Source organism: Trachurus trachurus (genome assembly GCF_905171665.1).
Source record: "Trachurus trachurus genome assembly, chromosome: 21".
Lineage (NCBI taxonomy): Eukaryota > Metazoa > Chordata > Actinopteri > Carangiformes > Carangidae > Trachurus > Trachurus trachurus.
This window is the reverse complement of record NC_139899.1, coordinates 29,287,357-29,314,923: the sequence shown is the minus strand read 5'-3', so window position 1 is coordinate 29,314,923 and position 27,567 is coordinate 29,287,357. Positions and strand designations below refer to the sequence as shown.

At 41.7% G+C, this 27,567-nt stretch overlaps 2 protein-coding genes across 2 annotated transcripts in view; both read left to right on the top strand.

Moving 5' to 3' along the window:
• Window positions 1-5,315, top strand: part of pde1a (phosphodiesterase 1A, calmodulin-dependent) — a gene marked incomplete at both ends in the record, with an annotated part of 92,192 nt that extends 86,877 nt beyond the window's left edge. The window contains 2 exons of the mRNA XM_083996050.1: window positions 3,002-3,077; window positions 5,225-5,315. Coding sequence (XP_083852176.1) covers window positions 3,002-3,077; window positions 5,225-5,315 — 167 coding nt within the window. The remainder of the gene's footprint in view (window positions 1-3,001; window positions 3,078-5,224) is intronic.
• The window catches only part of LOC311004186 (SH3 domain-binding protein 4), a gene marked incomplete at its 3' end in the record, with an annotated part of 52,721 nt that overhangs the window by 2,976 nt on the left and 22,178 nt on the right, over window positions 1-27,567 (top strand). The window lies entirely within an intron of this gene.

Genomic DNA, 27,567 nt, shown 5'->3' with positions numbered 1-27,567 from the left:
GAAAAAGCTCCTGTAATGACCTTTTCTACTAGAAACAACCTTAGAAAAGGTCGTTCGATATGAGGAGAGGATGTGATACTTCTTTTACTGCAGCACTAATAACACAAGGTGGCATGAACCCGGTGATTTCCCAGCATGCTCCACAACAACGACAGCAACAGCGACAGCAATCACTCTCCCAAAGATTGGATTTAACGTGGAAGTGGCATCTTAACCGCAGACTTGTTTACTGCTCATATCATTTCCTTACTGAATAATACATGGATGCTGATGTATGTTTGATTTAGAAATGTGTCACGCTGTCAGCGAACACTGGACCAGACACACAACACACACACACACTGAGAGTTAAACGAGGGGGAGGGGATGGAAGATAAACTTTCATTTAGGTTCTAACTTTCTAATAAAATTAGTTATTTTCACGCTCGTTTAAAGATTCATTTACATTTTAATTATGAAACGATTACATGAGCAGTAATTACACACATTTCTCTTGTACTTAAATTGAATAATGCAGTTTGAAATAATGAACGGCACTGAAAGACTAAATGGGCTCAGCGATGGTCCAGATTGATTAAAGGACGTTGTCTCCAGAGACTACACTTTGATGCCGTAACAAAAGATTTGACTTCATACACATATAACATATAAACAGCACATGTTTTAGAACATTAAAAAGCCCATATCAGTGTTTCTGAAGGATGTGATGCATTGTACATTTCATTTTCTAAATAAGTCTGTCATTGTTGTCATATTTAGGCATTTTAAATGTGAGATAATTTGACTGGTGGAGACCAAACACTGAGCTAAAACAGAGGGAAACTGGACTGCACAACATGGCTAACTATAATATGATCATGTTGATTTGGTAACTGCCAGATTAATTAACGATGGTTAGTTGATGATGATGATGATGATAGTGGAAACAATGTTTTACATCAGAGAATATAGTTTCCACTCATGTGTTGACACTGTAAATCTATTCAAATTTGGACTCAGATACGACTGTTATGTCATTGATAACACACCAAAAATAGAGCCCAGGGGTTTACAGTTGACCTTTAAAACACGCACACACACACACACTCACAGGCTCCAACCACATCTCAGTTTTCCTGTACATTTATGGAATTTGGCTCAGTTGCCATGGAGCTTGGTTTCCATGGATAAGGATGTTGTCTTTGTTTATTCAGGAATTGGGTATTCCATCATATCCACACACCTGTCCACACCTGAGCCAACCAACCACAGGGCTTCAGAGGCTCTGGTAGCTGTAGCTTATCACAGCCATGCTAGCTGTTTCCCTCTGTTTCCAGTCTTTGTGCTAAGCTAAGCTAAGCTAAGCTAAGCTAAGCTAATTCCACTTTGAGAACAGTAGGGCCTACTATCCATCTTCCCAAAATGTTGATATTTTTCAATAAGTGAAAGTTATAAACATTAAAGGATAAACATTAAAATACTCTATATATTTTATATTAGAGGTCATTAACTCAATTTAACGACCAAAACCACTGATGTGTGAATGTCCCTCAATAGTTTCTGACTCAAACATTCATTTTTCATCTCAGTAACAGCTGCTCTGTGTCGTCTTTTACTCAACAGGAGTAAATGTGGGACTATTTTCAGCGGCGGATTAATCCACGTTTGTTGTTTTAGTGAGTATTTGTGGAAGCAGGATGGTGTGTGTGTGTGTGTGTGTTTGTTCATGATAACAGAAGGAACACGTCTGATGTGTTTTAATAGCTTCTGGACAACAATGGAGCTCCAGCGCAGAGACACATTAGGCTCTGAATCACTTAATTGATGGTTTTGATCTTTGATGCCAACAAATTAACATTTTTATAATATTATCAAAACTTTTTCTTTGAAGTCGTGCGTTACAGAAACATCCTTCAATAGAGGAGTTAGAGTCGTGATTTCAGCTTTTTGCTGCACCAACAACTTCTTTACAAAAAAGAGATAACAAAAAATTAGCAGTTGAGATTTGAACGTGTCCATGTCGTGCTGCAGATACGTTCACATGGTGTTTACTCTGGAGCTTTGATTGGCGGTCTTATCTGAAACACCAGCGTCTCCTCCTCGGCCCGTTCTTCCTCCCTCTCCTAAGAGTTCACCCTCTAAAAAAACACTAATAACACAGATGAGAAATTGTTCCGAAAAAAATTAAATAAGTCTATATTTTAAGCTTGTTTGTAGCGGAAGCTCCCAGTGTCTCGGTTCACTGCTCTTCCTGTGTCAGTGCAAATCTCGCGTGATTTGCACTGACACAGGAACAATTTCTCATGTCGGGGCTTCAATACAAGAGGGACATTACAGACGAGCAGTATGGTGGTATTTGGATGTTTTCTGGTGTGTCTTTTTGTTACGAAGAAAAGTGGTATCCATTCACAACCGTTATATGGACAAATACTGCTGCGTGGACCCCCCCGTAACTTGTAAGAGAAGGCACGGAGGACTCTGAAACTTCTCACAGCTCTTAGTCGACATGAGGGTGAGTAGATAATGAGTGAAATTTGAACTTTGGGTGTACTATCCCTTTAAAGTTGAGGTTTACCCCTGAACGAGGACGGTGGAAGTCGAACCCTCTGGACTGAGTTTGACCTCACGGTTCGAATTCTCAACTTTTTTTTTATCACTTTAGTAAAAAAAAACCTCCATCACTGAGGGCCACAGATCTTTGGTTGCAGCTGGACCTGAATAGACTTCATTGTTTGAATGAATGCATGTGATTCCAGATAAGCGTCACCCCCTCTGCCCCCACCCCCACCCCCACGCTCCGGGGGGGTGAACGTGTGTCTCCTCTGGTGTCGCTGAAGCTCGGCTGAGGCTCTATCAGCTGATTACAGCGGAGTTATGACAGCAGCGTATAGGCCACGGGCTCTGGGTCGCCACCCTCGCACTCATCTTCACCCCTCATCCCCGGAGCTCAGGGACTGAAGCCAGCCATTATAGCAGGAGGGGTGAGTCATCCCTGCCCCCTCCTCACCCCCCACCCCCTCAGCCTACCGTCATGCCTGGCATCAGCTGGAGTCGGAGCGAGCGTTCGCCACGGGAGTCGGGAGTCGTCTCCACCTGATGTCAGAAGGACGGACGATGACTCGTCCTTTAGAGCTGCTCTGTCTCTTATCTGTTGTGGGTCAAAGGTCGTCAGTGTCCGTTGTTGGTCTGGAGGTCTGGACTGGAGTCGAGCACCGAGTGTCTGGCACAAAGTCACGGACGTGAACGATGTTAAAGGGATAGTTCACCCAAAATTGAAATTTCACTCATTATCTACTCACCCACATGTCGACTAAGGGCTGGGAGAAGTTTCAGAGTCCTCCGTGCCTTCTCTGAGTTACAGGGGGTAAAAATAATGTCAGTTTCTTCTAAGGATGTAAAAAAGAAAAAAAAAATCACCATGTGTTCACATCAGCTTTGAAAAAATAAGAAAAAGCACGCACATTCCTAAATCTAAACGCTGGACGAAACAAGTAAATGATAAAGTAATGTAAAGTAAATTTCTTCACATCAGTTTTGACCATCTGGAGTCTATAGATGAAGTACTGAAGTACTAGACACAGCTGTGATTTAGTTTCTGGAACAGTCGTTGATCGAAACGTCCAAAAAAAATACAGATGTTAAAGAGATAGTTCGCCCAAAATTGAATTTTCTGAGTTACAGGGGGTCTCGGCGTAGCAGTGCATGTCCATATAACGGTTGCAAATGGATACCAACTGTCTTTGTAACAAAAAGACACACCAAAAAACATCCAAATACCTCCATGCTGCTCGTATGTAATGGCCGTCTTGTATTGAAGCCCCGAAATGCGAAATTGTCCCGAAAAGAATTAAATAAGTCTATATTTCAAGCTTGTTTTGTAGCGGAATTTGGACAAACTGGGAAGAGGACAGACCCTGGTTCGTCCAAATTTGACGAACCGGGAAGAGGAGCTTCAATTTTGGGTGAACTATCCCTTTAAAGGTTCAGCCTGAACACTGAGGTTGATTCTTCTTCAACACGTCGTTCATGGTCTCCAGAGGAAAGATCACAACAGACTCTTTATCCTCGGTTCAACAGCTGAGTAATGAAATTTTTATTACAGCTTCTCTCAGTGGTGAAAAAGAAATAAAAGTGTAATAAAAAAAAGAAGATAAAATAGGACAAAACACAACAACTCACATGTATAATAAATAAAGTGGTGGCAGCAGTAAGTAAATACTCAGCAGGGTGATATTATTCTACTGCATCATCCTGATAGTTAGAGAGATCATTGTTAATGGCTCATGGATAAAAACTCTCCAGGTGGTTCAGGTCTTCATGGGGCTGATAGTGAGTTTTTCTTTTTTTAAATTTGCATTTGGACATTATTTGATTTTTAGTTTCGCGATTTCAAACTGTGCTGAAGCAGTTAAATGAAAATGCGGCTCATGTTTCTGTTGTTGCAACATTAGAGTTACATTTGTGAACTTTGATAGTAAAAATAATAGGTAGTTGTTATTTATAGAGCAGTTTTTCTAAACCTTCGTTATGAAATCAAGTAGATCAGAGTCTCTGTTGAACCCCCAGCTGGTTGAGTAATGTCAGCGTCTGTCACTTCATTGTGTCGTCCAGAAACACTGCTGTTGTGTTGTGAGTGTTTGCAGCTGTCGTGTGTTATCCAATCGATTAAGTTGGTTTCTGAATTTGTAGCATGTTCTTGTCCTTACAGTCAGATGAACCCTCAGGGCCACCATAGGTTTTCCTTGTTAAAGGGATAGTTCAACATTTTGGCAAATTGGCCCATTGCCATAATCCCTATAGTCATAGCAGTAGGTTTGTTACCTTTAATTGTCGGTGCAAGCTGTTTTTAGAACGGCGGAGCAGAGCCGTGAGCTGCTCAGAGCTACACTATGGAGGCTCATGGGATTTCTTGGTTTCCCTTGTGGTATATTGATGTGTTGATGAAAAGAAGGGATCACCGCCGACACGTCTTCACTTGCATTCAAAAAGTAGTTTATTAACAAGAAGAAGAATCAGTGTACAAAGAATGCCGAATCCTGGAGCATCTCATGGTGCCAATGTGAGACCTCTCTCTCTCAACCCAAAAACCTTCCCTTTTTATATGTTGGCTTATCTCCAACACTCCACCTTCTCCGGACAGAGAGAAACCTCCCGTCCAGATGTCCAATGACCTTTGACCTGACCCTTTAACTTTTAGGCTAGCGAAAAACCCCATGTCCTGTATCCCATGTCTTTTACCCATTAGAGAAGACAACCGGGTCATTCAGTCGTCTTGGACCATGCCTATCCCCTTAGGTCAGATGACTTCTAAGCAAATTGTGGAACCCATGAAGTAGAGCATCTGTCCAGACACTCCTTCAGTTCCAAACAAGGCACACATACAAAAAAGTATATATAATGGTAATAACAAGATATTAAAACTAAGAACATTAAGGAGTATAATATACTACATATTTCCCCCCTTCGAGGCTCGTAGAGTCTCGACACACAAAAGTTAACATACACTGAAATGATTATCATGAAATTAACAGATATTCATATATAATACTTATAACAGAACAATCATTAGCAATAAAACAATTTGTGGAGTGTGAGAGCGAAAACCTGCCAGGCAGCCAATCTTCCTTAAAGTTTCCATCAAACAATCAAGACAGGAAATTCTCTCACGGTCCCTCTGCCTTAGGCAACCACTGTTTAGCACTCCAAACCAATTAGAAAAGAAGAAATTCTTAAAACTTGAATGAAACAATTCAGTAGATACATATGAAAACCTCAGACAAATAAAATCAAAACAGTATCCAATTTCAGGCTGGTCAACCCATCGGATCCTCCATTGGACCTATCCCTGCCTAACATTACTCTCCCTAAACGTCAAAAGAAAAAGAAAACATCTGAGGCTTCAATATCCACATACTAGCAAAACATACAATAGTGAATACATATCATCATAAAAGACATCAAACTTTAATATCAAAAATGCATACAATAAAAACACCAAATTACACTGCAGTTCTTCCACAGTGTCAATCTTCAATGTGGTCAAAATACTTAAGTGTCCATGTTCAGGGCCCTTCAATTCATTCACATTCTTCATGTTTAGATGTCTGAATCTCCTCATAACATCTGGGTCCCTGAACAGCCTGGCACTTTCACAGTGATCTCTCTCCTATATGTTCTAGGAGGGAGAGAAAAAACAAACCAGGATCTTTGCAACAGCAAATACATTTCAAACATCAAATGCACATAAACACATAAATCCCTATATTTTTACAAAATCAGTTTTGCAATTTTATCCACAGACTCTCAGCATCCACCTGGTTATAACCCAATCAGTCTACTTAAGCACTATAACCTCCCCCCTTGCAACATGGGCCAACCCATGTGCTTCTTGAATCGTCAGACCTAAAAGGTCTGAGAGCACTATTATCAATCCTTCATGATTCTCCAAAGACCAATAGAATCTTAAGTGTCACCTCTGCCTAACCACAACTATTTCTTTATTTCAAGAACAGCTTCCTGTTTGTAATTATCTCAACTTTCTAAGGTAACCATACAACTTCATACTGTGTAAATTAAGCTCTTTGAATATACTGTATGTTACTGCAATAAGTGTAGTAAGCTTGCTAAATTTCTAATTTTTCCTTGTATTATTTAATTATACATTTTACACTGGAACTTTAAGAGGCAACAGCCTCTCACTTTGGCTCAAATTGGGCTGTTGACCTGAGTGAGTAGTGGATCCCAGACCTGCACTGGAGACACACAATTTTCTTACCATGTCATGTTCTGTCCTATTTAATTTTATTATGAGAAAGCCAGTTTTGTGGATAATTGAGTGAGTCTTGATAAGATATTCTTTATTTATTTATTTTTCCCAACAGTAAACCAACTAATCAACATTTACCAACACAATGAGTTTAAACATACTAAGAAAGATTTCTTATGTAGGCCTACGTTTCATTTTATTACACTATGGCAATAACAATAATTCTTAACTATATAAAGGAAAAGATGGAGAATGACAAACAACAACTGTTTAAACTTCAAATTTCTGCTCATACTACATGTTACTGCCAAAGCAGTGCAATTTTACTTTCTTTACTTTAGCATCTGATGCATGTCAGTTTGGTCAATAAATGTTAAACTACAACTTATGAATTCTATGAGGTTTCATCACCATCAACAAAAATCAAAACAATACAACACATGAGTGTTGAAGAGTGGCTGTTCAACACTGCAACATTAACCTCATTCAGACAAGTATAAGTCAAAATATGTCCTTATCCTGATGTTGATATTTTACCCTGCACTTCCTACATGTTTACATCTTGTTTTAATAATATGCCAGGCAAGCAATGGACAGTTGAGACAGAAGGAGAACAAATTAACTGGTTTTAACGCTAGTGTCATCACAGAACACAAAGCATCTCTTCCCAAAAGTACAGATAGGTATATGCTCCTGATACCAGTATAGGTATTGTAGTTTTTTTGATTTTTTGTAGCAGAGCTCAATTGATATTGTAAGAGGTACCACCTGACACCTCCCTTTCAGATTTTCTGGGCATCCCTAGAATCCTAGCTGCGGACCCCTGAGAGGGTTCAACAGTCCTCGGAATGTCATTAGCTGACCTCTGAAGCCTCCTCTTGGGATTCCTCTGAAATTCCCTCTGAAATTCCCTCTGAAATTTCCTCCTCCTAGTTTGTTACACTCACGGGCAAAATGTCCAAGCAGTCCACAGATATAACACACTTCAGGACTTTGTTGAAAATTTGGACTGAAGTTTCCCCTTGCTCTCCCTACATTTCCTCGACCTCTTCCTCTCCATGCCTGCTGCTGCAGGCCAAAGGTCGGCTGTGCATTATAAACAAAAGGTACCGCTGCACAAGGCTGTGGTGTCTGGAACTGATTTGGCTGTGGTTGCAGCTGTGGCTGTGGCTGTGGCTGTGACATGGGCTGATTTATCTCAGGTTGGTTCTGCATAACTACTGCCTGCTTCTTCTCCTTCTTCTTATTATCTACCAACTGAATCTGGTTTAACTGTCTAAGGATCTCCTGATCTTGGCCCTCCTGTTCATGCTCTTTCTTTCTATACAGCTCTACTTGGTATGCTATGTGATCTGTATAAACACTCTTTATCATGCTCCCTAGACCAACCACTTCTGCTAATTTACTCCTCACTGACAGAGGCAACCCCTTCTGAATCTTAGCTCGCAAGATTGATTGTTCCATCTGACTCTCCTCTGGATCACTCCCTGTAACATTTCTCCACACCTGATGCGCTCTTGACACATAAGATCTTGGATTTTCTTCTTGTCCTAATGGCTCAACATGAATATTATCAGGGTGTACATTTGTTGGAAATGTATCTCTTAACGCTCTATACAGTCGACCTCTATTTGCTCCAAACAGCTCTGAATCGTTCACAGTAGATCCCACATATCGATTATATCCAGCTTTCTGTAAAATCTCTTCCATGGCTGGAACCCCAATAATGTTTACCAGAAGTCTCTTAAAGTCTCCCATGGTAGGCTTTGTCCCCAACATAATCTCCTTCAACTTTAAAATCCAAGGATGTGCTCCATCCTGAAGAATGGGTAATTGGTCAAATAAATCTTGCATAACTGTATCATCCCAAGATTTATACACCAGATTCTGTCCTCTGATAACCACTGGACAGATCTTATCAGACTTATCTTCCTCCCTTGCTGATTTTTGGGAGGCTTTTTTCAATAACTTTTTCTTTTGCATTTGCAAGTCCTGTAATTGTTCCTGTAACAATCTCCGGCCTTTTGGTGTGGTGTATTGGTCCAAATATTTAAGGCATTGATCTATACTTTTATCAATCCTACTCAAAGGTTGTCGTCTCTCTTCTTCTTCCCTAGAAACATGTTTTTTCTTGGTATGCCTTCTTGAAAATGAAGGACTCTCACTCGCCAAATCTCCATTACTATCACTATTCTCATTTTCATCTTCGCTTTCCCTTTCACTTTCTTCTCTTAGATCTGTCTTCCTTTCTGTTCCACCTCTTCTTCTTTCTGCTCTAGCCAATAACCTTCTAACTGCTGAATCATATCCTCCCACAGCTTTTTCCTCATCACTCTGATCTTCCTCCTCCTGACTAATTACTGGGAGCTGAGGATACATTTCCCTAAACTCCTCCTCCTTCTCATAAGGTGGGGGTCTCTGTACTGGGACCACATGTGAGAGGAGTATATCAATCTCTGCCATCAACTTTTCTACTTTCTTAACATTCTTCTCTACTTCCTCTTGAACCTTATCTTTCTCCTCCTTCTTAGCCTTTGCCCATTGCTGTCCCTCTCTCTCAAACAGCTGGAGCATGTCAAACTCCGTCTGTCTCTTCTGTTTACGCTTCTCTCCCTTTTCCCCTTTCTTCTCACCTGCCTTATATGTGGACACAAGCACCTGCATTGTTTTAATTACATCTGGGTTAAAAGTCCCTACGACTGGCCATGGTTGGTCAACATTAGACCAACGCCCATGCCACTTCTCTGACATTTCTGCTATACCTTTAATTAAGGGATTATTCTTTTGGACAACTTCAACAGGAGTGATTACTTTTGGATTGTCTATTTTTGGCATTTTGATATTATTTTCTAATTCAATTTAACCAAATTAACTTTATTCTATTTTATTGTGATTTTTATTATATCTAATGAATTACTACTAATTGTATTTTAATTACTTATGCTCCTTTAATTGTCACAGTTGATAAAAAACAGATGAAAAGATTTACCAACTTCAGAAATCAAAAGAGAGTTCTATAGGTAAAAATTCACAACGCCAGGTCCACACACAAAGCTCTTCAACCACAAAATCAACCATCTTTACCCAGCAATAACCAAACCAAATCACAAGCCAACAACAAAATCTCACACAAACCAAACACTATTATCCCATTAATGAAATGATCAGTCCTTTGCCAAGCTTTCTTCTAATTAACTACAACATATGTATGATGCAGGTGTATGTACTAAATGTAAATGAGTGTACTATTATCAATCAAACTGAATATGCATCAACAATGTCAACTATAAATGTATGCACAGAGGTATAAATGCAGATACATTTGTCAGAAAGAGTTTGTGGATAAAATCAAACTGGCCTTTATCACTGGATCCGGATGCAAGCGCTGTTGTCCGCAAGCCTCAGTCCCTGTGATGCAAACCAGCTGTCCTTTCTCCTCCAGACACACCCTTTGTCCTTTTGCCTCCTCTTTGAACTCTCACACCATGAAAGGAAGACAGACAAATAGTTCAGTGTTTTATAAAATCACTAGATACACAAAACACATTCCTACTGCAAGTTTTTCCTTTCTTTCAAAAATTCTGTATTATAACTTCAGAACGTTATAATTTTCATAGAAACATTCTCACTTTAAATAAGTGTTTTCCCAAAATTAATCAGGCTTTATCAAAAAATTCTCCACCACACAAAAAGTTCTTCTTCCGGGGTTCATAAGTTTCTTTCCCAAAAGTCCCCTTAGAAGATTCTTAATTTTATTTCTTATTAAACGTCCTTTAGAGGTTCATAATCATCCTTCTCAGGCTCATATTTGTTAAAACTTAAAGAATATATAATTATATATATAATATAACATGTTATAACTTACTCAAACTTCTTATTCTTATACTTTATTCACTCTTATACCTTATTCAACATACACTCAATCATATCAATTACTCATAAACTTTATTCACAAAAGAAAATCAGTCTTCACACACACACAAAAATGGGGATTTAACAAACAAACACAAAACATTAAGGTGATCACATATGTATTAAAGCTTCTTTCTTTCTCTTTATTTTTTACTTCTTTTTAACTTTATTTTATTCTTTAAGTATCCCCCATTTACTTTATTCCTTACCCCAAAATGTCCCTTTATTTTACCTATTTTTTACTCAAAAAATCCCTTCAGTTAACCCTCTTTAACCCCTTTATTTTAGTTAACCCTCTTTAACCCCAGTTCCTTTAAACCCACTAAGACCAATTCTTAACTTATATTATTACCCATTACTTAATCCCCTTTTTACCCCTTTTCTTTACCTACCCATTTTACCCCAAATGTCCTATTTTACTTTTACCCCAAATTCCCTATTTCCCCCTTTTTGCGTTGCCAGCAGCGCAAACAAAAACCAAAAACCAAATTTAGAAAAATTTAGAACGATAATCAACTTCCAATCATCAAAGCAATAATCACCCACACAAAGATTCTTTAACGGTGTGACCCAACAGCAGACAGACAACAGCTCCAACAAACAAACCAGCACACAATATTGTGAAAAACTCACACTTTTCAGAAGCCCAGATCGATGCAGGAGCCGGCTGATTAAAGCTGAAGAAAAACTGAAGAGCCACAAACACGTCCAAGTTCGTGACGCCAAAATTGTGGTATATTGATGTGTTGATGAAAAGAAGGGATCACCGCCGACACGTCTTCACTTGCATTCAAAAAGTAGTTTATTAACAAGAAGAAGAATCAGTGTACAAAGAATGCCGAATCCTGGAGCATCTCATGGTGCCAATGTGAGACCTCTCTCTCTCAACCCAAAAACCTTCCCTTTTTATATGTTGGCTTATCTCCAACACTCCACCTTCTCCGGACAGAGAGAAACCTCCCGTCCAGATGTCCAATGACCTTTGACCTGACCCTTTAACTTTTAGGCTAGCGAAAAACCCCATGTCCTGTATCCCATGTCTTTTACCCATTAGAGAAGACAACCGGGTCATTCAGTCGTCTTGGACCATGCCTATCCCCTTAGGTCAGATGACTTCTAAGCAAATTGTGGAACCCATGAAGTAGAGCATCTGTCCAGACACTCCTTCAGTTCCAAACAAGGCACACATACAAAAAAGTATATATAATGGTAATAACAAGATATTAAAACTAAGAACATTAAGGAGTATAATATACTACATCCTCATCAAATACACAATCCAACAACTCCACAATGCTCTGGTGGACAAGTTGTGACCTGCACATTCACCACGCTATGAGATATTAACACAACGTTACCAGACAGAGTTGTTTTAGAGGTAAATTCATGCAAAACCACTGATGCACGTTGCCTTCAGGGACAGTTTTTCAGCAAGCAGTCTCTGTATTTCCCTCTAAAACAACTCTGTCTGGTAACGTTGTGTTATTATCTCATAGCGTGGTGAATGTGCAGGTCACAACTTGTCCACCAGAGCGTTGTGATGTTGTTGGATTGTGTATTTGATGAGTTTGATGAGGGAAACCAAGAAATCCCATGAGCCTCCGTAGCGTAGCTCTGAGCAGCTCACGGCTCTGCTCCGCCGTTCTAAAAACAACATGCACCGACAATTAAAGGTAACGAACCTACTGCTATGACTATAGCGATTATGGCAATGGGCCAATTTGCCAAAATATTGAACTATCCCTTTAATTTTGGGATCAACAACAATCAGCAAGGTCGATATTTAGATCAGCATTGGTTGTTTTTTTTCCACCGATAACATAAATGTATTTCAAAACACACTCCTTTGGCTCTGATTTGTGTTGGAGTTTGTGTCGATTGTGTTGAGTGTAAACACACATTATACTGTATTCAGTCAAATCCCATGTGTGTTATTATTTTTACTGCAAAAGAATATCGGTTTTCAGTTTCCTTGATTACTACAATCATCGTTTTCGGCATTCCCCCTGAAAAAACCACATTACATGGATCGATCCCCAACTTCATCGGTCTGATATCGATGACTGAAGTGTGTCAATGTGTGAGTTTGTGGTTGTGTGTTTCAGAGAGATTGTGAGAAATAACTGAATACAAATGTGAGCTCAGACTCGTTCTCAGACCAGAGGTAGAAAAACTTGGTGTGTAGTTTACAGCCTCACAGCTGAGTGATGGCACCGTAAACTAGACTTGTTGAGGAGGGGATTGTGTGTGTGTGTGTGTGTGTGTGTAGAGCCATTGTTTTCAGGTTCGTGACAAGACTGGCAACAAGGAGGAGCAGCCCAATGAATTTGCTGATAAAGGCCGTGAGTGACAGTCGAACGTGATCTCTAACCTTCTCTTTGTCTTCAGAAGAATGATAAGTTCCACATTTTGGTTTTTTTTTTTTCCCTCCTCTCTCTCGTTCCTCCTTCGTCTGAATAATGCATGATTTCATTTGGAGCTCGACACATTCCTCGCATTCCTCCTCACTTTATCCCTGCAGCCCATTCCACCTTGGTATGTTTATATTGTAAAGTAGAGGGATGAATGATGGCTGCAGCTGCTGCAGCCGAGCGAGCCGATCGGGGAGGAGAAACACAAAACCCAACTGTAGCATCAACCAAACAGTCAACATGTGTCAATAATACACACACACACACATGTTTGATTTGCAGCCTGACTGTTTGTCATGGCCTCTGGTCAGCAAAGCAGCAAACCAGCGTCAACAGAAAACTCTCCGTGTCGGCATGTTTTTGGTTTCTCGGCTGTGACCCGCGGAGATCGGGAGTCTGAGTCCCCGCTGAACCCCCTCAGCTCCCATGCACACTCTGAAATAATCAACATGTTCTGTGGCTGCGATGTGATCCTCACACAGGGTTAGCTGAGGGTTTTTCTTTTTTATTTTGTGCCTTTCATGTGAAAATACCTTTGTGTAAAGAAGGTGACACCATTTCTCTTCTGTATTTATGTACGTTTTTTTTTTTGGTTTTGTTTTGTTTTTGCTGGTTCAAGCTTGAGTGAGGATTTTCCTGCCTTTTCTCTATAAGCTGTAGCTGCAGGAGCTAAAGTCCCATGCAGCAGGTTCCCACTGCTGCCTGCCTGCAGCTCTGATGACAGCTGGACAGATTATCAGGTTAACAGTCGCCATAACATTTCCATATGATCACATGTCTGAGCCGAGCGGTGTCGTGTTAATGTGGCGGCTGCAGCAGCACAAGCTAAAACATGTAGGCTACAGACAGAGAGAGAGAAAGAGAGGAAGAGAGTGTGATGTGTGTGTGTGAAAGAAGAGAAAACACAAAGTTCCTGATGAATGGAAATATTCCTGCAGCGGAAACTGAGGATCTTTATGGTTTGGACTCTTTGTAAAGTCAGCTCTTCACCTGCTGTAAAAACACAGGTGGGAGAATCTACTACTGCATTCATATGGACTCAAGGATGAACTGATTAGTATCTGATCATCAAAGGTCAAAGGTCACAGTGTCACTAATCATGTTTTTGGCCATAGCTCAAGTCTTTATGTGCTAATTAGAACACAATTTAAAGGGATAGTTAAACATTTTGGCAAATTCTCCTCTCACCATAATCCCTATAGTCATAGCAGTAGGTTCATCACCTTTAATTATCGGTGCATGTTGTTTTGAGATGGGCGGGGCAGAGACGTGAGCTGCTCAAATACACAATCCAACAACTCCACAACGCTCTGGTGACCTGCACATTCACCACGCTATGAGATAATCATGCAACATTGTGACACATGAAGCAAATACTCGGAACTACTTGTGCTTGTGAAATCACTCACAACTCTGTCTTGTAATGTTACATGATTATCTCATAACCTGGTGAATGTGCAGGTCACAACTTGTCCACCAGAGCGTTTTGGAGTTGTTGGATTGTGTATTTGAGCAGCTCACGTCTCTGACCCGCCGATCTCAAAACAACATGCACCGATAATTAAAGGTAATGAACCCACTGCTATGACTATAGGGATTATGGTGAGAGGAGGATCTGACTAAATATTGAACTATCCCTTTAACACACATATCTAATTGAAAGTCAGGTGTAACTCTACTCGACCTCTAGTTGTCTTTTTTTCCTGTGTGTCTTTGTTTCGTTTGTATCAGGAAGTTTACATTTGTGTGTCAACAAATGTGAGCAATTGGACGTGGATGTAAATGAAATTAAGACAAATATTCACTCACTGGCTTTGTTGATTATAATTATAGCCACTGAACAAATAGATTTTGTTTCTCCATATCTCCACCAAGCGCCTTTATGTATTCATTTTATCTGGGTAATGATAGTATGTGGTTGTGATGATGAAGCGTGAGTCTCCGACCGTCACTGACTGTGCACCTCGTGGTCTCGTGCGTGCCCCCCTCGCTCCGGGTCGCCACATCACATACTGGGCCTTTTGTTCGCGGACACTCAGCCGTGTTGACTCAGCGTGAGAGTGTTTGCCTTCCTGCGTGTCGGCCTGAGAGCGCAGCACCTGGGCTTCTCTCTATCTGAGGGCCGACTGAATGTGAAACAAGGCCTGGGATCAGTTTAAGTGTTGTTAACTCCACATGTGGTGAGAAAAAACACAAAAAACACACACACACACACATAATGAAAGCCGGCTTTGTTTTCATGTCAGGATCAGAAACAGAATCACATGACAACCTGATATTAAACTATTATGTAAAGTGCTATTTAAAGAGGAGTTCTGTAAACAAACACTCTCACATGAAAACGTCACACGTGTCCTAATGAACATGTTCAGCACAGCTCGTTAATTAAAGCTGGAAATCATCAACTCTCTGTTGTTTCTGTTGGATTTAGACTTAAAGGGATAGTTCAACATTTGGGCAAATTGGCTCATAATAATCCCTATAGTCATAGCAGTAGGTTTGTTACCTTTAATTGTTGGTGCAAGCTGTTTTTAGAACGGCGGAGCAGAGCGTGAGCTGCTCAGAGCTACGCTACGGAGGCTCATGGGATTTCTTGGTTTCCCTCATCAAACTCATCAAATACACAATCCAGCAACTCCACAACGCTCTGGTGGACAAGTTGTGACCTGCACATTCACCACGCTATGAGATAATAACACAACGTTACCAGACAGAGTTGTTTTAGAGGGAAATGCAGAGACTCTGTCCGGTAACGTTCTGTTATTATCTCATAGTGTGGTGAATGTGCAGGTCACAACTTGTCCACCAGAGCGTTGTGGAGTTGTTGGATTGTGTATTTGATGAGTTTGATGAGGGAAACCAAGAAATCCCATGAGCCTCAGTAGCGTAGCTCTGAGCAGCTCACGGCTCTGCTCCGCCGTTCTAAAAATAGCTTGCATCGACAAATAAAGGTAACGAACCTACTGCTATGACTATAGGGGTTATGGCAATGGGCCAATTTTCCAAAATGTTGAACTATCCCTTTAACGAACTAAAGTCTTGTTGATACTAGAATCACCTCCCACCTCTCACGCTGGGTTCAGGTTTGTTTATCCAGAGTGTTTGTGGTTTGGGAGGTCACACTAGCCTTGACCTTTGACCTTTGACCCCTAAAATCTAATCAGTTCATCCTTGATCCAGTCTAGGTCAATGTTTGTGTCAAATTTGAGAAAGGTTGCTGCTGGAGTTACTGAAGGGTTTGCAGGATTTGGTTTCTCTGAGTGTTTTATTCTGCAATATGCTCTATTTTTTTTATTAAATCAAACATTCAGCCAATCAGAAAAGAGGTCCAGAGCCTCCTCTCTTCTGATTGGCTGACACCGACCGGTTGTTACTAGAGCTCCAGAGAGAAGCTGAGAGAGAGAGGAGATGGAAAACTACACTGAGATGGTTTTTAGATCTTCTCATGGATCAGTCCTTAAAAATAAAACACAAAGGAAGAAGGAGAAACCATGGAGCTTTAGGTTTTAGTTAGTTTTTTTTCTTTTTCTTGTTGCTGTTGAGTCTTAAACATCCTCCAGCAGACGAGAACAATGCTTTGAAGGAAATGTGGCAGCAGGGAGAGTCAGCACAGATCTGGCTGCCTCTCATCACAAAGGCATTTCCTCCTCAGCCACTTCCTGCTCAGGAGCACTCGTCCTTTAACTCAGAGCAGCAGGGACTCGGCCGCTCGCAGCAGCAGCTGATAATACGGACTCGTGGTCATCGCCGGGATGCTTTTATTGCAGCGGGGTGAACGTGGTTGTGTCTTTGACCTTGTACAGTGAACAGTTTTATGTTCTCAGGCCTCATTAATGTTGTGTCTCTAGAGGATATAGTGTCCTGTTAGAGCAGGAGGACAACAACCGAACCTGAGTTATTGTGTTTTCTGATAAAGGTTCATAGTTGTGAGCTGGAGTCACATTCATCTATAAATCTGAACATCACACTGACAGTGCTGTGGATCCATGGGTGTATTTTGATGGCCACAGTACAGTGTTGATGAAGTGAATCAATATTAAAGGGATAGTTCACCCAAAATTCAAATTTCACTCATTATCTACTCACCCTCATGTGGACTAAGGGCTGGGCGAAGTTTCAGAGTCCTCCGTGGCTTTTCTGAGTTACAGGGGGTCTCGGTGTAGCAGTGCATGTCCATATAACGGTTGCAAATGGATACCAACTGTCTTCGTAACAAGAAGACACACCAAAAAACATCCAAATACCTCCATGCTGCTGCTCGTATGTAATGTCGGTCTTGTATTGAAGCCCCGAAATGCGGAATTGTCCCGAAAATTTTTTAATAAGTCTATATTTCAAGCTTGTTTGTAGCGGAAGCTTCTCTTCCCAGTTCGTCCAAATTTGACGAACCGGGAAGAGAAGCTTCGAGAAGCTTCCGCTACAAAACAAGCTTGAAATAGACTTATTTAATTTTCAATACAAGACGGACATTACATACAAGCAGCATGGAGGTATTTGGATGTTTTTTGGTGTGTCTTTTTGTTACGAAGACAGTTGGTATCCATTTGCAACCGTTATATGGACATGCACTGCTACGCCGAGACCCCCTGTAACTCAGAGAAGCCACGGAGGACTCTGAAACTTCTCCCAGCCCTTAGTCCACATGAGGGTGAGAAGATAATGAGTGATGAAATTTCAATTTTGGGTGAACTATCCCTTTAAAGATCTAATCAGCCTGTCAAATTTAGTGAAATTCTCTCTCTTTGGTCTCAGCGAGGTGTCGCCACCTGTGTCGACTTCTATTCTCTCTGTTGTTTCAAATTAAGAGCCCTCTGCAGAATCATGGTGATAATTTATTTCACTGGAAAATGTCATGTAAATGCTAATATCACATTCATGGAGTTCTTTTCATTATCTTTCAATGATTGGAAAATGTATTTGAGGTACAGTCCAATTAAAAGTTCCACACAGTCCAAGATGATGCCTTCAAATGCTGGTTTAATTCGACCAATGGACAAAAACCTCAGAATAAGAGTCGACTTGGATAAGTTGACAAACCAAACAATAGATTATCTCATTGACTTATGAAATGATTATCAGAAAGAGATGAAAATCTGTTGATTGATCAGTTTTTAGTTTTGTTAATTTGGTTTATTTAATAGCAGTGATGCAGTTTAACATGTCTCCAAAACATGAATCGGCTTAATTTTCTCACTTGTTTGGACTTGGACATGCAGCTACAGTTAAAGTTGTTTGTTAATCAGCAGATTCACTGCAGTTGTTTATGCAGCAGTTTGCCTCAAAGCTACTGATCATTACTTTAAATTCTAGCCGAGATCCTGAAGTTTGTGAAGTTGCAGAGACGTGCGTTTTAAAACTAAAAAAAAAAAACCCCATCTTGAGCAGTTTGTTTTTTGTGTGTTTGACGGAGCAGCTCGTCTCTCCGCAGCTCGCTGAGTTTATAGAGATGCAGAGAGACTTAATTCTTGGTTTTATATCATCTGGAAGTGAAGATGTCGACCATCTGGTGGAAACATGACTAATTGTTGCTGCTCCTGTTTGATGCGTTTACGGTCGAGATGCGGCGAGCGCGTCACAGTCGTCTTTTCTTTATGGCTGGAAGAAGAAGAAGAGGCAGTAAAGTTGTTTGCACAGAACATTTAACGGGCTGCAGATCGTCCAGTAAACTCGTCGTCGTCGTCGTCGCGCTCTCGGATGATTCGGTCGTATCTTTTGTTTTGCTGCCCTTCTCTGCAGACTCGGTTTAACGACACTGATCCAGAGTCAGTGCTGCTGGAGCTCAGAGTCGCCTCGGGGCTGCTCTGTCTGCAGGAGGAGGAGGAGGAGGCTGTGTTGTGTTCACTGCCTCCTCCGACTGATAGGACTCTCCACAACACAAACCACAGCCATGAATATAAAAAATGATAATCACGTCCGTGCTTCTCCACCCTCTGCTCTCACTTCCTGCCCGGGGCCGAGGGGGCGTTGACCCTGCCCAGCCACCGTAAGCCCGATTTCCACACTTGAGCTCACAGCAGCGACCGTGGGAGAGCGGCCCGCCTGTGAAAATATATACAAGCACTGAGCCGTTCCCTCCGAGGAGGAGGAGGAGGAAGTCCTCCTCTATGAAGCCATCATCCACGCCACTCCTCTCATTCAGCGCCGCACTTCCTGTGGAGGAGCCCCCGCCACCCACTCCCCTCCCCGGAGTAGCAGCCGAGCACCAAATAGGTTTTTGCTACACGTTCCACAGGGAAACACAGAGCGTCACCGATCAGCTGATAGGTCAGGAAACAGGGCAGATTGTCAAAACTTTAGAAAAGACTTGGAGTAGCCTGCACACCACCTGACTGGAACTAAGACACATTTAAAGAGGAACTAAGCAGGATTTCCCCCGTGGCTATGCTACATTTTTACCTTGATTAAAAAACTCCGGACTAGTTGTGATAGTTAGAGCAGAAGTAAGCGGAATATTTGTGTTAATATAAGTCTTAAATAGTTATATCTTCCGACGGCAGTCACTTTTATAGAGTGTTTGGTCTGAAACACGGGTCTGTCAGTCACTCTGCTCTGCTCTGAGCTGAGGAGAAAACTTTCCTTGTATCCTACAACCTTTATCCAATGAGGAGAAAGAACGGCATGAAGGGCTGTGTGTGCAGCCAAGGGATGCGCGTGAATGTGGTGACGTAGGGACGAGGGCCAATAGATCCATGACGAGGGCGGGGGCTGCTAACTCCATCGGCTGACAAGAAGTTAGCCAAAACGACCGGATCACTTACTTCTGCTTTAACTACATGACTTGTGACTTGTGACTTGTTACGAGTGACAACGGAGTCGTTCTGCCTTCACCTGCCGTCTCATGGCTGAAAACCAAGGGGGCAGTTGTCGGTCTGAGAAGTGAAGCTCACTTCCGCGTTCAAAAAACTGCAATCCCCCCGGCTTCCTCTGGGGGCTGGTGTCAGAAAGCAGCATTCTCCATAGACCCCCATGTTAAAATCACCGACTTTACATCCTCAATAAACATGTTAAAAGCCTGGTGCCATTACGTTTTTTGGTCTCAATCGATAGTTTCTACCCCCGCACACACTCTGAGGGGGGTGCATTTTTTTTTAACTCTACTGTTTTACTGTTATTAGGTTTAAAACTCTGGCCAATTAGGGCGTGGAAACGTTGAGTGACAGGTCCGTGGACAGCTGCTTCGAGGCCAGTGGGCGGGTTCTCGGCCGGCCAATCCAACATGGCGCTGTTCAGGCCGCCATATTTGAGTCACAAAAACGACTCCCCACGTCCATATTTTTTACAGTCTATGCTGAAAACCAACCTTGCAACATCAGTGTAGTTACACAAACACAAACGTGCTCCGTAAACAGCAATCTGTTGTGACGGTTAAAACTACACAAATACACACGTCGTAACATCGTTTATGTTATGTAACGTTATCCGCCGCTCCATGTATTGATTTTTCGCCGGCTTCTTTGTAAACAAATGCACATGGACGAGAGGAGGGTTAGCAACACAGACTACACCATGTTGTAGTGGTGTCCAAATGTTTAGTGGTTGTTTAGTGCACTCAATGTATCACACAATACACAGAGGAATGTAGTGGACATCCGATGGTCACTAACCGAAGCAAGATATCCCATCATGCCTTGCGGATCGCCGTTACGATCGCGGTCAGAACGTTTTAATTACGCAACGTAATGAATTGTGCGGCGGAGTAGTGTCCGAGAGTGTTTTTCATTTGACCCATGAGTCCACTATATAGTCCACCATATTGAATTCACTATATAGTGAGTAGGGAGGAGGGAATGAGGGAGTGATTTGGGACACAACCACTGTGTGTCCCAAAGAATCTTGTGTGCAAAGAATCTTGGAATACGGGAGGCCACGAGGGATAGGAAAGCCGGATTTTTAGGAGCCTTCGATGCTGTGAAGTAATGGGCCTTCAAATACATCCCCAATGGATGCAGCTGCTGGATTGAGACACGGCTGTTGTTAGCACAGATATCTGCTGTGAGAAATCCATTAAAAAAATCACGTATGGGATGGAGTTGTTGGCTTCTGAGGCTATTTCCTGTATCCCACCTCCTCTTTTCCATTGGCTGTTGGCGACACATATCTGCAGTTGGGTAACCAATAACCTACACACTACCAAGTCGAACACATTTGATTTGACTACTGATTTACATTGATTTTATTCAGAGTTACTGCAGAGCTGCACTGAGGTCATTATCAACAATCAAAGTTATTGATTGTTAATTTTTTAACTGTTAAAGGATCATTGCAAAAAGAAGTGTGTTTGCAAAAGAAACACATGGCGTTTTTTGGGGCTGTTTTTTGGGGCCAACCCTCATGTCTTGGTGTTGGTTTGTGATCTCCAGGTTGTGTGGTTGTATCTGAGCCTCTGCAGTCTGACTCGTGCCTGTAAATCTCTCCTACGCTCTGTTTACTGCTTTTCAGAGGTGGAGATTTTTCCCCCTCAGTCTCAAACAGTAAATCCAGTGGAAAACATAATCCCCCTGTGTTAACATGTCTCCTACTGTTATTTACACAATCCTCCTTGAAATGCACACAAAGAGTAAAGACGCACACACTGGTGATGACACACGAACTGTGACTGTTGAACATGTGCAGCGCACGTGTGTGTTTTCAGGGCAACTGACTGACTCTAATGAGACGGGGCTCGTTAATTTGTTTCTGATGGTTTTTAATGATGATCATGAACACTGTGTGTCTGTTGTTGCAATTTTCACTTTACATAGAAGAAAATATTATAAACTTATATTAACATAAAACAGAATAAATGAAAATATTGACTATTAATAACAGTGAAAAGAAAGAAAAATGAATATAAGTTAACAGATTATTATGAAAAATATCTAATAAAAGGTTGTATAAGAAGTCAGTGTTATTACTGTTAGAGCTGTTGCTACGTTAGCCTACAGTTACAGTAGTTACGGTTAACACCAGTCTGTGTGGTGTGTCATACTGTTCATACTGTCAAACTGTTGTGTTGTCCCTGTGACGTTGTTAACAGTGTCTTCATCTTCTCTTTGTTATTATTAGAGGAGAAAATGACGGGGAACCTTGTGATATGATACATGGCCCTATAGATACTGATAATATCATAATACAGTGATTATGTGATAATATTACAGACACACATACAGATACATGTCTTACAACGCGCATCAGCGTTTTTGCATGAATTTCCCTCTAAAACAACTCTGTCTGGTAACGTTGTGTTATTATCTCATAGCGTGGTGAATGTGCAGGTCACAACTTGTCCACCAGAGCGTTGTGGAGTTGTTGGATTGTGTATTTGATGAGTTTGATGAGGGAAAGAAATCCCATTCCATCCCATGAGCCTCCGTAGCGTAGCTCTGAGCAGCTCGTGGCTCTGCTTTGCCGTTCTAAAAATAGCTTGCACCGACAATTAAAGGTAACGAACCTACTGCTATGACTATAGGGATTATGGCAATGGGCCAATTTGCCAAAATGTTGAACTATCACTATAAAAGGCAAATCTAAATCATTTTTTAATACAGTGATTCTGTGATGATCAATATATTACAGACATACTGGTCGATATCTGTCTATGTTTGTATCATTCTGTTAAAGTGCAGGTTTTTTTTCCCCCAGTGTCTTACAGAGTCTGACACAAATGTCAATGAACCCCTGAACACAACGTGAATATAGAGTTTCTGTTTTACAAACACACCGGCATGAGACATGAGCTCTATAATAAGTTCAGTCCCTCGTAGCTACAACGTAGCTTTTTTTATGTTTCTGTAGAGAAAACTGTCACTTTCTCAGAGTTTCAGCCTCGGTTCTCCTCGCCACGTCCTTCTGTGTCGTCAGGACGAGGATGAAACTCCTTCCTGAGCCCAGATCAGCTCAGATAAAGACTGAGACGTCACTGCAGCCTCATTAACGTCTTCACATCCTGGTGGTGGTGTTGGAGGAGGCGGAGGAGGGAGTTTTACTTCACCACCGCACACTGAGCTTCAGCTCCTTGAATACAGAAACACACCAACACATACACACACATCTCCATGCAGCCTGGAGGTTAAACGAGGCCCGTGACCTCAGAGAGCCTTAACCGAAGCGTCTGCACAGGAAATCTAACACAACAGGAAAAAACCAAATGTTTTTTTTATTTTATTTCTTTATTTCTTCTCCTCCTTTAATCCTCAAAGACTTCGATGCTGCTGCAGCAACATCAACAGCACTAGAAGTACGAGCTTGATGCGATGTTGTTGTTGGAGTTTGCGGAGGGGAAGAACCCCACATCAGAGAGACACATGAAATATCGTTAAATGTTAATTCCACACATTACAGAAGTGGGAGCCAACGGTTAAACTCTGCAGAAGTGTTATTAGAGAGCTCCAGAGGGAAGGAAGGCTCAGCCGCCTGCAGCAGACCGGCTCGGCTCGGCCTCATTACGGCCTCTCCCAGCGCCTTATTACCAGGCAGCGTGTGGAGATTTGCATGTCGTATCGTTGTTGTCCTTCCCTCAGATTTACATCCCCACCCGCCCTCCATTGTTTCTGCTGCTGCTGGTGGTGGGTGTTAAAGGGATAGTTCACCCAAAATTGAAATTTGTCGACTAAGGGCTGGGAGAAGTTTCAGAGTCCTCCGTGGCTTCTCTGAGTTGCAGGGGGTCTCGGCGTAGCAGTGCATGTCCATATAACGGTTGCAAATGGATACCAACTGTCTTAGTAACAAAAAGACACACCAAAAAACATCCAAATACCTCCATGCTGCTTGTATGTAATGTCCGTCTTGTATTGAAGCCCCGAAATGCGAAATTGTCCCGAAAAAAATTAAATAAGTCTATATTTCAAGCTTGTTTGTAGTGGAAGCTCCTCTTCCTGGTTCGTCAAATTTGGACGAACCAGGGTCTGTCCTCTTCCCAGTTCGTCCAAATTTAACGAACCGGGAAGAGGAGCTTCCACTACAAACAAGCTTGAAATATAGACTTATTTAATTTTTTTCGGGACAATTTCGCATTTCGGGGCTTCAATACAAGACGGACATTACATACGAGCAGCATGGAGGTATTTGGATGTTTTTTGGTGTGTTTTTTTGATACGAAGACAGTTGGTATCCATTTGCAACCGTTATAGGGACATGCACTGCTACGCCGAGACCCCCTGTAACTCAGAGAAGCCACGGAGGACTCTGAAACTTCTCCCAGCCCTTAGTCGACATGAGGGTGAGTAGATAATGAGTGAAATTTCAATTTTGGGTGAACTATCCCTTTAAAGCAGCACAGGGTGGTCAGAGTAGAGGCTGGAGGGGGAGATAGCTGCTGCTGCTGCTGCTGTAGACCACCCAGAGTTTACGTCTGACCTCACCTCACCTCCCCCTCCTCCTCCTCCTCCCTCCCCTGCTTTGAAGAGATGAGATCCAGACACGGTGCTGTCGAGGCTGCGGAGCGCCCTCGCATCGGGATGGAATTAGCAATGACAGAGCTGCCTTCAGGGTCTGAGGAGCGTGGGGTTATTGGATGTCGTACTAATATTTTTAGATCAAAGTTGCTGATACATGAAGACACAGCTGGATTTGGACCAATCAAACTATTTACGCTGAACTTTTAGTCCAGGCCGGAGCAGGGCGGGTCGATGTGAAATTAACACAGCGTGTGCGTTAAAGGTCCATTGTGTAATATTTGTCAAGGTTTATTAGCAAAATCTGAATATATACTACCAATGAATATATTTGTATAAGTGTGTAATCGCTATAAAATAAAATGTGTTTAGTTTTCATAGCCTTATAAATCTTCTTTTATAGGACGAATCTCCTTGTTGTTTACAACTACTTCCTGGTAGAAAACCAGCATTCGAACAATAGTGACTGTTTCGCTTTAAATATCTCATTTTTCATGTCACTATATCGCCGTTTAGACTAATCTGATATTTGTAAAGTTTATAAAACCAATGATTGGACAAACATTACTATTTATGTGTGCACATTTTTGTAATTAGTCATGGTTATCATAGATTAACCGGGCTAACGGTTAGCTACCTGTTTAACTTTAATAACTCAGTGACTCAATGAACCGTCCATTAAAAAAAAAATTCTCCAGCGGATATCTGAGTTACAACATGACTGAGCTAACTGGAGTAGTTTCATGTCGTGTCCCACAACGGGAGGGTTTTAACAGCTGACGTCCTGATGTTAGCTTAGCTACCGCCGTTAGCTTAGCTACCGCCGTTAGCTGTCCCTGTCAGCTGAGCCACTGATGCTTTCTAGACACCGTGATTCCCCCAAACTGAATAAATACAACACATAGCAACACAAAACACACACACAGAAATAGTAATGTTTCTTCAATCATTTCAGATTTGTCTAAACGGTGATAGGGCGTGAAAAATATGATGTATATATAGCTAAACTCTCGTTCGCTACTATTGATCTCATTCAAATTACGTGCTGGTTTTCTGTAAACAACAAGGTGATTCGGTCTATAAATTTATAATCTCTATAAAATAAAATGTGTTTGGTTTTCATAGCCTTATAAATCTCATTTAGATAAGAGCCATAAACAGAGGCCTGGTTGGTTAATATGGAGGGTGTTGAATATTTACATCCAGAGCCGCGTCAACACTGTCGTCGTGTTTGAACAACACACAGCAGTAAAGGTCACATCTGCCTCCAGTGTTTGTCCTGAGGGGGCTTCGTGTTGACGCACAAACATGTCGTCCTCTGATCCGCTCATTTCAATTTAAAGGAGCTTTTTGTGTGTTTGTATCTGCTGTCGATACGTCGCTAATGTAATGTCAGATTCGTTTGGTTCCTTCACTCAGCAACATCTGTCTCCAGAGGTGGACATCAACCCACGTCTTTTGTTTCTTCAGCTAACCCTAATCTGGAGAACAACCCGTCTCCATGGAGAGTAAATACCATAACAGCATCAGTCAGAGTCGATTGTTCACTTTCACTTTTTAAGCGGACTCAGTTAATTTGTTAACAAACAGCTCGTTTACACAGCAACATGATGGTTCATTGATGTTTGTGTCCAGTGTTTCACCTCTTTCAGCTCCATGTTTGGTTTCCTCCACCTCCCGGGGGAAATCAGCCAATCAGGAGAGAGGTTCAGGTAGATGTTTGTGTTAAAGCTCCATACAGTATAAAGGTAGATGTTTGTGTTAAAGCTCCATACAGTATAAAGGTAGATGTTTGTATTAAAGCTCCATACGGTATAAAGGTAGATGTTTGTGTTAAAGCTCCATACAGTATAAAGGTAGATGTCCACATGTAGTGTCATTATAAAGCAGCTCTAGGTTCTATATTAATACTGTGAAAGTATCAAAGCCTCAGTCCACAGAGAAATGCACACAGCCTGTATTCAGAAACTGAGCCTTAAAACCAGCCATCAGGACTTCCTGTCACTTTGTGATGTCACAACTAAGCCCCGCCCCCTCACCACCTGGACCCACCATCCAACAACTTGCAGGATTTGGTTTCTCTGAGTGTTTTATTCTGAAATCTGCTCTATTTTTATTGGATCACTTTAGAAAACAGTCAGCCAATCAGAAGAGAGGATCAGAGCCTCCTCCTCTCTTCTGATTGGCTGCCACCGACCTGTTGAGGGAGGCTGGGAAAGAGAGGAGATGGAAAACTATACACTGAGATGGTTTTTGGTTCCTGAAACCACAAATATATCTTATTATGGATCAACACTTGTTTTGTTTGCCCTGAGTGATGGATGATTGATGACTCATTGATGGCTGATGTCAGTTTTTTGATGCCCGGGAAATCATTTAGCGGCGGTGGTAAACCACAGAGAGCCCGGAGACTTCCTCTCACGCTCTGAACAGCAGGAACACACCCACCGAGGGGAGCAGATCTGCTGCTGCTGCTGATAATAACGTGTCTCCACTGTTATTAGACACTGATCAGGTTTCAGCCAACATGTATAAGTGAAAACACATTTATCATGAGTTCATATCAGTCAGTCCCGTGGTCGTGTGTCATCCAGCGTTATAAGGCTCAGACAGGACACATGCACGGGCCGCTGCTCCGCTCTGAGCTTTATGGAGTGTGTTCAATGCTGTAAAGTTGCCGACTCTGCAAAATGATAACTCGGGCCTCGGTCAATGAGCTGCTAACGGCTCCAACGGTGTAATGGAGTAATTCCTCTAAAGTCCTGGACGCCAACAGAAGAAGACAGTGGGAAGTTGTTATCTGGCCACTTCTTGTTCTTGCAGATGGAAACTAATGTAGCAGCAGCAGCAGCAGCAGCGTCAGTGCTCAGTCTGTCTGTGTGTGTGTGTGTGTGTGTGTGTGTGTGTTTGTGTGTGTGTGTGTTTGGATATTTTATGTGTATGAACAGGAACAAGAGTGTTGTCTGTGTTGTGACTGCAGCATCACTTTGTTCTGCTTTTAGATGTCGGAACAAACATGTGAATGTCACAAAAAGAAATTTATTTAAAGACCAGACGTTGATATTGTTGAAATAATATCATGTTATTATATGAATGAGCTGTAAACACTATGATAACTCAATAGTGC